This window comes from Struthio camelus, chromosome 3 (genome assembly GCF_040807025.1).
Source record: "Struthio camelus isolate bStrCam1 chromosome 3, bStrCam1.hap1, whole genome shotgun sequence".
Classification (NCBI taxonomy): Eukaryota; Metazoa; Chordata; class Aves; order Struthioniformes; family Struthionidae; genus Struthio; species Struthio camelus.
Window position 1 is genome coordinate 102,624,193 of NC_090944.1, and position 10,588 is coordinate 102,634,780.

The 10,588-nt window shown below is 39.9% G+C and overlaps 1 protein-coding gene across 6 annotated transcripts in view; it reads left to right on the forward strand.

Annotated features, from left to right (window-relative positions):
* Window positions 1-9,716, forward strand: part of CDC42EP3 (CDC42 effector protein 3) — a 28,395-nt gene extending 18,679 nt beyond the window's left edge. For 5 of the 6 annotated variants that reach the window (XR_011140327.1, XM_068939389.1, XM_068939385.1 and 2 more), the window contains one exon: window positions 7,619-9,716. Coding sequence is in view for 5 of the 6 variants with exons in the window: in XM_068939389.1 (XP_068795490.1) it covers window positions 7,893-8,660 (768 nt within the window). In the remaining variant the exon portion in view is untranslated. Of the gene's footprint in view, window positions 1-4,425; window positions 4,486-7,618 lie in introns of those variants that run through there. The other variant, XM_068939388.1, reaches the window with a different exon arrangement.
* Window positions 9,717-10,588: the final 872 nt, after the last annotated feature.

Consider the following 10,588-nt stretch of genomic DNA (forward strand, 5'->3'; position numbering starts at 1 on the left):
AACGGGCTAAAGGTGTGCATATGGTGCGAAGGGAGGGAGGGGGAGAAAGCCCTTCTGACAGCAACAATTAGGTGGGCTTTAACTCTCTCTTGAAACTTTACCACCAGTTATACCACAGCAGTTTGGAAGCTTTTACTGTAAACTGAGTCGGGGGAGAGCTGCTGCTGTGACCTGTCTGCAGCATGGCTTGCAGGCGTGCCGGTGAACGGAGGGTACAGGGAACGGCAGTGCGCAACTAGGAGCAGCCAGCCAGGAGGGCCAGGCTCTGGGGTGGGAACTTTTAAACCAGCTTTGAGAAGAGAGCTTGGTAGGGGAACTACACCCTCTGTCTCAAAAGAAGCCATCTACACTAACCTGCTCAGAATTACAAAGGGGGTGGATTCATAATCCACTTAACCAGCTATCAGTGCTGGTTGACATCAAAAGGGGCAGTGCTGCCTGCCTCAGTCCACACATTTCTAAATGCGTCTGTAGGCCAGTACCAGCACTTTGGTAGACAAGTCTTGAGCTGCTCTGGCTGAAATTAATCCTTTCTTCTCCCTCTGCAGGTGAGATTTCAGCCAGAGCAGTTACCCAGTCCTTTAGGTGGCATATGGACTTAGGTTGTAGGTTTTTTGGTCCCATTTCACAATGGGTTTTCATTGGCCTAAGAGAAGCCTCTCTGTCTTGTGGCTTATGACTTGATAGGCCCCAGCTGTTTGGTCTGCTAGCTTTGTAGGAGGAAATGTGTGCCTGTGCTTTAGTGCACAGTCTGGCTGACTTAGCATGCCCTCACCTTCACAGGCTCTGTGTTAAGGTGCTAGGCTTTGCACTGACCTGGTGGAAGCGTTCATACCTCTGCCTGCATCTGCATTGTCTTGCGCTCATACAGTTTTTTTGAAAGCCAGTGATAAAACTGAACTATGAGGTATTAAATCCATGCGTATGAATGTATGAGCCAGCAAAGCTAAGAAGAAAGCAATAAGAGGGGCCTGTTTCTGACCACGGGGTTGAACTGAATACAGTGAACTCCTCATTAAATGCCTGTCTCTAGAGAAGGAAAAAAAAAAAAAAAAAGAGTTTTATTATTCTAGAAAAGATACTAGCTTCTCAAAGCTGAAAGCAAGCTGCAACCAAAACCTATTGGAAGGTGGAAAAGAAAATTGCCTAATGAAAACCGAGGAATTAAGATACTCTAATTAAGAGTCAAAAGCACAGCCATAAAAAATGACTCTATAAGGCATTTGACTTAATATTGGCCGATAGCCAAATTTTTAAAACATTGCTCCTTTGCAGTGTCAACAAGGCACACATTAAACAGATTAAAAATCTCAAAGAAAATGTCAGAGGGAAGTCAGTGTCAAAGAGGGACAAATTTCGGTGAAATAATGCAGGGATCTTTTCATCAGCCCAGTGCTATATAGTATTTTGATGAGTAACCTGCATGTAAGTGTAAAATCACTGCGGTGTAAGTTTTCAGGTGATGGAGGCTGCTGAGGTAGTATATTGAGGAGGAAGATGCAGAAATCTCAGTTGACTGAATGTTTTCACCCCATCAGTCATATAAAATGTTTTCTCTTTCTGAGATATAGCCCTATATTTTGTTATAAAGAAAATAAATCATGCTCATGTATTGGAGAACAATAGCTTGGAAAGCCATAGTGTTTTCTATAGAATAGAGTCTTACTGACAAACAGTGTAGTATGAGCACTGCCTTTGGCCGTGCTGGCAATATTGTTGATGTGATGGGTATGTTGTGTATCCCCATCCTGGAGAGCGAGGATGGGGACACCCACTCTGGACCAATGAGTGGCTGTGCTAACAGATTTCTAGTTTTGCCAATATAGCTTATTCTACTTGGTGAGCTGGTGTATGTTACACCTGAAAAGAACTCTTAAAGGATTTGTGATATAACACCGCAAGCAAACCCTGTAATTATAGGAGAATTCCTATTGTGAGATGGTGGGGAAAGAGCGTTAATATGATCTTCTTTATAAGCAAGGCAGCAAAGATGGGAAGAAAGAACTGATTTTTATATTGGTATGTGTCGTTCAGGAGAACGATATCAGAATATTAGAATCCGTTCTAATCTGCTGTGAAAAGGATGTTGGAAAATTGGAGATGAAATGAGAGAGAGCGAGAGACATATTTGAAGGTTCAAAACCAGTTTGCCCCACAAAATGGGGAATCCCCTCAGCTCACATTGATCAAAAAAGAAGCCTGAGAAATGATTTAGTTAGTATTCAAGTACCTTAACAGCGGTGAAGGTTACTGGGTGATAAAGGGCATTTTTAATCAAACAGACAGATGTAAATATTAACTGGAGGTTGGTGCCAGTTACTCAAATCTGACAGTCATCCCTTCAGCAGCCCCTTCCAGCTGTGCTGGTACGGCAGTTTGCAGAGCACAATGAACTGTGAAAACAGTTAATTCAAATCAGGTTGGTTTTCCGTTATTTCGGTTTCTTAGGGGCTAAAATAAAAGCTCTTAAATGTGTGAAATGCCTCATTCATTTCAATGAAATGTGTAAGTCGTTTAATGATATAATGTTGAAGGTGTTATCTGGTTAACATGGTTTACTCTGTTTTGACCCATTTGAAAGGATATTGGGAGGGAAAGCTTGCAAGATTTAAAGCAGTCAACAACTGAAAATCATTTCAGCAACTTGAGTTTTTCTCCTCCATAAACATAAGATTTACGGGGGAAAAGAAGAGGGTGTTGGAGAAATGGAAGATACCTGGAAGGAAAGACACTAAATATATTCACTATCTGTGCTAACATTTAATGACAACACTTCTTCAGATGGACTGCTTATAGCTGGTGTATTTATTTTTATGATTTAAGTGGGGAAAAAGTGGTTTTTAGCAAGGAAAAAGAAAATGCATCCTCATATAATTTTCATATCCTTAGAAGGGAAAGTGAAAGGGAAATATGACTGATAATCCATTAATTCCTCTGTTTGCTTTTTTGTTTTTTCTCCCCAGCTAGTGTTCCCATAGCTGAAGTCTTCCAAGCCTTCCTTGTCACACATTCATTAATAGATCTGTATTACGGAGCATACTTGTGTTCCCTCCCTCCCCCCATTCCCTAGCCATGAGCAGACAGTCGTTCTCAAGAATTCAAACTACTTCGAGTAGTAGCTTGGAGTATTTAATCGCTATCAGTGTAGACAGATGGATCAAGTGGAATTTTGCAGGGCTATATTCCATCTCTTTTATTACAGAATATTTTCGTGAATGATTTGAATGTATGCTTATATCATTTGAAGACGATGCTAAATTCGTATGCTGTAGAGAACAGGATTAAAATTGGAAATGTTCCTAACAAACTGAAAAGCTTGTAATGAGCAGAGCATAGTGCAGCGAGCGCCAAGGCTTCTCTGAAGTGGCAGTAATCAGTAATCAAGAACAAGACGCAGAATAACTGGCTAGACAGCAGTTCTTCTGAAAAGCAGCTAGGTTTTTTTAGTGGACCACAAAGTAAACATAAGCCAGCACAGTGCTGGGCTGCTAAGAGAAAAATGCAGATATGCTGTTAAGAGAGAAGTTGAGATCTCGGCTTGAGTACTGTGTCTACTTTTGGGCGCACTTAAAGAAAGACATGAGCCAAGAGGAGGGAGACCAGAAAAGGGGGTTGGGGGGAAGGGATCTGTGTTCAAGAAAGCAGGACCTGTGTTGAAAGACTGAAACATTTGGGTTGTTTAGTCTGGAGAAGAGAAGGCTGAAAGGAGATGTAGAATGTATAAAAGAAAAGAATAAGCTGCATTCATTAGAGCGCAAACTGGAGTAGGGGAGACTTTGGCTGTTTTCCCTGACAACTAGCCTACGTAGAGTAGATTAACCTGGGTGATCTGCGCTTGTAGGGGATTTTAAAAGGAGGGTGGATAGACTTCTGCCAGGACTAGCAGAAGGCCACCTAGGCCTTTGCAGGACGAGGGAGCAATGCACGAAGCGCATGTTGGGGTCCCCTCTTGACCTGTGTTTCTATAGCTCTGGGAAGTACTGGGTGTTTTTTGTGTGGTTTTTTTTTCCTCTCCCCTTTTCATTTTCTAGAAGCATATGGGACAATGGGGTGAAAAGTTAGATTTGATCTAGGCAACTGGGTTGAGTGCAGTTTGAGATCAATTGAACTTAAGTGTGAATTAGCCTGATTATTTTATAAATTAATTAAATCTGTAGCTTTAATCAGAAAGGTGCAAATTCTTTGAAGGAGGGGGAAACAAAAGGGCAAAGGATTTTAACCCAATCAGGAAGACTGACTTTAATACAGATTAATCAAAAGGCTGGGCCTTTTATAAACGAGGTAAGTTTAGATGAACAACTTGGAAGGAAAAGCGTTACCACTTGATTTTATTAGAACTACTCAGAAACTGGTGGTTGTATAAGTAGAGGTTCACTGGTGGCCTAGTCTAGAAGTGGACAGACCTGCGGTCTCTCATTTCAGGAGCTGCTACTAATTTTCAGACCAGGTGAACACTACTGTGGAGCACAGTATCAAGACTGGAAGGTAATCTCTTAACCAGCGTGTACTGGTCCTTAGATATTATTGAATGCAGGCAGTGCTCAAAGATATTGTGAGAACTTCTGGACCAATTTGGGAGGGAGGGGGTTGGAGGAGTCGAGTGGGAGACGTGGTCTTGTTAAGCCTTGCTTCCTTTACAAAGTCTTAATTTTTTTTTAAGTTACTTTATATATAGGCATAGGCTTGTCCTCATTTAATTGTAAATTAAATATGATTAATAACAGTATTTTGGGATGAGTGACTATTTCCAGATTAGTATTGTATTTCAGCTGTTCAGAATGGCTTAAAATTTGTACTCCTTTGGGTAACAGTTGCCAAAGAGGACAAGTACGCAGAATTGAAGTATAGTTGCTCTGAAGGCCTGTGTTATGCTGTGCGTGAAAAGCCTGCCTGTTGAAGAGGGAACCCATATCTTTTACTTACAAGGTGTACTTTGGGGAGTTTTCAATAAAGTGATTAATGAAACGTGTAGCAAGGGTAGCCATTGATTTTAGCCGAGCAAGCAATGCTTGTGGTAAGCATATAGTTTCGAATGTTCTCCTCTTGAGATGTAAAGCCTTTCTGAACTGGCCAAACAGAAGGCATTGCCTCCTCTTGCACAACTGCTGTGCCTGCTGTACAGGGAGGGACTGCAGTTCCTGGCAGCAGCCTCCTGCAGCAGCCTCCAGGGTAGCGTGGTTTTACACTGCCCCTTACTGGGGCTCGCTCATAGTGCAAGAACTGAAGGAGCTCTGGATGTCCCAATGTTTGTTCTGTTTTGTTTTTGTTTTTTCCCAAGCGATGAGTTTAATATAATATAGTCCTCTCTATAATATATATTATTTGACTATATTATAGTCAAAATGTATTTCTTGCAATGAAAGTTGGTTGGCAGTTAATTTTAGTATTTCTGGATGTTCAGGTGTGTTTCGTTGTGTAACTTAGGTGTGTTTGAAATCTGGTGATAATGGCCTTTGCAGAACCAAACTGGTAGAACCCATGAAAGTTTGAATGAACTGGGATTTGTCTTTCATTTTTAAACTAGTAGCCAATAGGCTTGACTTTGGACCACATTGGCACTGCATTGCCATTCGTTCTGCAGATCAAAAAAGCTGAAAGAGCGAGGATTTAGAACCAGAGGGAGTTCTGTCTGTTATTCCTGGGAATTGAGATAGAGCTGAATTTGCTAGATAAACATAAAACAACCTCACCATTCAGCTTTGTTCACCGAGAATAGAATTCTCTTTAGAATTGAGAACATTTTGTTTAGCTAAATGGGTTACAAGGTTAAAATGATAAGCTGTGGAAGGAGGGGGAGGAGGAGGAAGTTAAAACAATGCAGTGAATTTTTCAGCTTGAATCTGAAAGGTGACTAAACTGACTAATTAGTTCTATTCCCATGATCTGTGGCACAACTTTTTTATTCAGTATCTTACAGTACCAAGATGGAGTTCAGTCAGTGGAGTTTTGGTATGTAATGTAAATCTCCTAGCATTCTCTAGATCCTAAACAATTAGCATTTTGTTATGGAGGAGCAATCTTTGAAGTGCTTTTAACTGATTAATGCAAGTAATTGTATTATCAAAACTGAGCTTGAAAGTATAAGTATCCTTATAATTCATAGAACATTGAGCTTATTTTGCATGACAGCTTTCATCTGCTTGTATCTGTTGTACTTTTTGCTGAGGTGTTTGGGGGAGGGATTTTCAGTGGTATCTGAAATTCAGTAGATGTCTTGTGGGAGTCAAAAAAGAATACTAAGCTGGCTGGATTCGCAGCTCCCCTTGTGAGGCACGGTTAAGCACTCTGTGTGGGTACCAATTGCTCAGTTAGGTTAAAGGATTTGTGAAATGCCTAAATACTCTCTGACAATCTGGCTGTATATTCATAGTATACAGATTTTTGAAACTGGTGATCTGTGTTGGCTTAACTCAATGAAGGAATAGCTCTGCTGGGGCATTTATTAAAAGGCAGCAGGAGTAGCACTTTGTTATTCCTTCACTTATTTCACGTTACAGTCCTTCCTGTGCAGGAACTGCAAGCTTCTTTAAAGAGTAAGGCTGGAAGAGGACAGAGGGTGAGGGATTTGGGGGTAAGGATCCTGGTAAGAAGGAATGACCACTAAACCTACAGCAGAAAGATAGTGACACTCTGGTGCTCCAGGCGTTGAGTGGGGGAAAGGACAAAGATGTCCTGGAGAAAAATGCGTTTATTCTGGCATTGCTCAGGAGTCAAGAGTTGGTACTGTAAGAAAGAAATACACCAATAAAGCATTAATAAAAAGTGTTTTACCGTAAGCTTTTGGCCCCAAAAAAGAGTCCATAGCACTGACAGTCTATCAGCCTTTTCAGAGACTAGATTCTAGGGGAGATTGTTGGTTTGAAAGTACTGTTTCATTTGGTTGCACAGACCAACTTTGAGTCACTGTGGCCTCATGGCGTAGCAGGTATTCATGAGCTACAGTGTGTAATCATTGCTATGAAGAATTCCCATAGTCTAAAGATGATAGTGATAAGAATCAGTCTCTTCTAAAACACCTGCATTTGGACTTTTCCAACTAATTTTAGAGACGTGGACCAGCAGAACTTTAAGTGCCTAAAATGATCCTTTTTATAGGCCCGTTTTTCAGAAGCGTCGTTGGTGACAGCTTAGGAGAGTTCCAGCCCTAAATAGGGGTATCCAAAGTTCTCAGATCCAAGGTGGTCTCCATTTCAAAAAACTTTGTCTGTGTGACTCTGTGACGCTTTTTGGGTCTTTCTGAAACCTTAATGTAATTGAGTCCTCATGTTTTAAATGTGTGTCTGCATGTGCTCTTGAAGGCCTGCATTCTGAATGCCAGAATAGTAAGAAGAAAGATTGAGATAGTGATGTTTATCAAATTAACTATGCTCAGCAACTGTGTCTAAGAAACTCTGACTTTTTAAAAAAAAAACAAAAAAAAACCCTATGAAGGCAGGGAAAGGTTAGCTAACCCTTGCTAATCTATACCCTTTTATCCTGCGTAATGAAGGGAAGCAACATCATAAAGCTAATCTGCAGGCTGGAACTGTCAGTACCATTAAAAATTTTTTTGCAAAAACAAGACTGAATGGACCATGAAAAATAAGTTAATGATAACCTGGTTTTTTATCTCATGCAGGTTTTCTCAGGTTCTGAACATAGTAGGACAGTTGGTTGCTAACTGACCCGGAACTTGTGCTCTGCTTTAGAAAGATCTGCAGTGAGAGACTTTCACCTTAACACATCTGCGAGTTTTCTGTCTCAGAAGAAAGGGACTTCATGTGTGAGGGTCGTCCAAGATGATGATGTAACTCAGATAACACTCAAGCTATCCTGAGAATAACTGAGGCTTTGTAAGAGGCTTTTCCTTTTTTTTTTTTTGATAACTCGCCCTCTCAGAATCTACACACAAGATGCCAGCCAAGACACCCATCTACTTGAAAGCTGCTAACAATAAGAAAGGGAAGAAGTTCAAACTAAGGGATATCTTGTCTCCTGATATGATCAGTCCACCCCTTGGAGATTTTCGTCACACCATACACATTGGAAAAGAAGGGCAACATGATGTTTTTGGGGATATCTCCTTTTTGCAGGGAAACTATGAACTCTTGCCTGGAAACGAAGGAGAAACTAGAGTTACCCAGTCTGGTGGCCACAGTGAATTCCTAAGGGCAAACAGCACTTCTGAATCCATGTTTACAGAAACTCCGTCACCAGTGCTCAAAAATGCCATTTCCCTTCCTGCCATTGGGGGTTCTCAAGCCCTTATGCTGCCCTTATTGTCACCAGTGACATTTAATTCAAAGCAAGAATCTGTCAGGCCATCCAGAAATCCTAGGCTTAGCTGTGAGCCAGTAATGGAAGAAAAATTGCAGGAGAAAAATAAACAGTTGGAGGATGGAGAAATATACAAAGATGATATATGGGAGCAAAATGGTTCTTCATCGCATTTTACCAATGGTAGAGACAGTCACTCATCCAGCCTTTCCGAACGATGCACTGATTGGCAAACAGTTGATTTATTTGATGACAGTCAGCTTTCGTGTGAACTAACCAAGACAGAGACTAAGTCAGAAGAATCCCTTTCAGATCTTGCAGGCTCTCTTCTCTCATTACAACTTGACTTGGGACCTTCACTTTTGGATGAGGTCCTCAATGTAATGGACAAAAATAAATCTTAGATCTGGTACTTCTTGCTTCTTTATAAGTCATTCATGTAACAACAAAAAACCACAACTCAAGAGCAGAGACACTTAAAAATCGGCTGTATTTGCAGTTGTTCGACGGGTTTTCTAAAAATGTACTTAAAATACTATTTTTTTACCTATTGTTTTTCGTGATTTTTATTACAATAAATTCTCACAGCAGGAGGGTAAATTTTAATAACAGTTTTCAGCAAATAATATAAAATGTTTTAAGTACCAGTATTAACAATCAAACTTAAGAAAGACAGTTTGAGGATGATATTGATTGTGACATTTGGTTAGTTCACTTCTATGAGCTTCTGAATATTTGAGAATCTGTAAGCGTCAGAAAGGAGACCGATATTAATTCTTCACCTTTATAAATTATTGCAACATCACTTTACATGTAGGCCTCTTTCTAGAACCTTATGTTTGGGAGTTTGATTGTGTTTTTCTTCATTTTTCATTGTACCATTTCTGTTATACCTTCACTGTAACTATTTCCTCTATTTTCTACTGCTCTGTGTTCAGGTGTGAACAATTTGAAGGCTCTTTCAGCTTGAACATGTGGTCCAGAGTCACAGCTGCTTTAAATGAGCATGCACAAATTTAAACAAATGGAGGCTTTGGAGCTGATATTGTATATGAAATCATATGTTGTAAACAGGTAGCACATGCAAGATACTATGGTTAAATTATTTTAAAAGTTGAAATATATTTTTTGTGTGCATCTTGGCGTTTTACTGCAGAGCCTACACATACAGTATCTCATCAAAATAGTTGCTTGACATTATTGGTGCTCTTCTGAAAGTTGTATAATTGTGTGTTTGAAAAGAAATATGTATTGATACTCCTAGCTTTTTTTCTTCATTTATTGCCACACATGCTTAAACTTGCAACCGATTATTTTAATTTTTGAAGAAGGCACTGGTTATTCACAATGCTTGATGCGTGCTGCAACAGCCAATGTTTTGGGAAATGTGGATCATTTAATACAGTACCTACATGGATTGCATAGATATTTTGTGCAATACAATAAAAAAAATCTTTAAACTGCTATGTCTTTGTGATTCAGTACATAGCCTCATCAAAACACTGAGTTTTCTCTTCTGCTGTAGTGAGACAGACCGCAGCAGAATTGCAGAAATACGAGATGGAGGGGCCGATCAGTTCCACTATCTTTATTCAGTTAACTTCACTTCTCCAATGCAATTTACTTCCTGAAGTAGAAGGGACAAGCTCCAAGCAGGTAGGATCCTCTGGGACATGCGCTGATTTCAATAAGTAGTAGGAGACAAAAGGATGATATTTTGGTCTCAGTAAAGTTGATGAAAATTTCTGCAGCTTTTGGTGAAGTCTTTAGGTAAATCCTGACAGAGTTTGTAAATAGTTTTTCATTAGATAACCACGTTGCATCTGTATCTTCTTATCAGAACATGTAAGTCATGAATGACTTAAAGTATTTTTTATCTCTATCCTCAAAAAAATGTGGGGAGTCAGTGCCAACTAATTTCATTTCTGCAACCTGTTTCAGAAGCAATTCTGCCCGTCACAGTTGCTACCCCTTTTTCCAGTCAAGGAGTTATATTATTGTGAATTAATGAGACATATGGATGCTGCCTCCCATATTATTCTTGCAAATGAGGACCTGAGATGTAGATGGCCAAGAGCTATGTTTATTTTTAAGATAATACTTAATTGCCTTTAACTTCGTATTTTCTGTGTATAAGCTTAGATCAAATTTCCAGTGGTTTCATGCTGTAAGAATGTGGCTCTGTGACTATAGCGCTTTTAGCATTTTAGAAAGCAGGTTCAAGGCTCTCTCTGGCCAAATATTTCTTGCAGGATCTTGGGATTTAAAACCCAATGAGAATTTAGGTGCCAAAACTTTCAGGGGAAAAAAATCTGTCAGTCATTGGCATAGG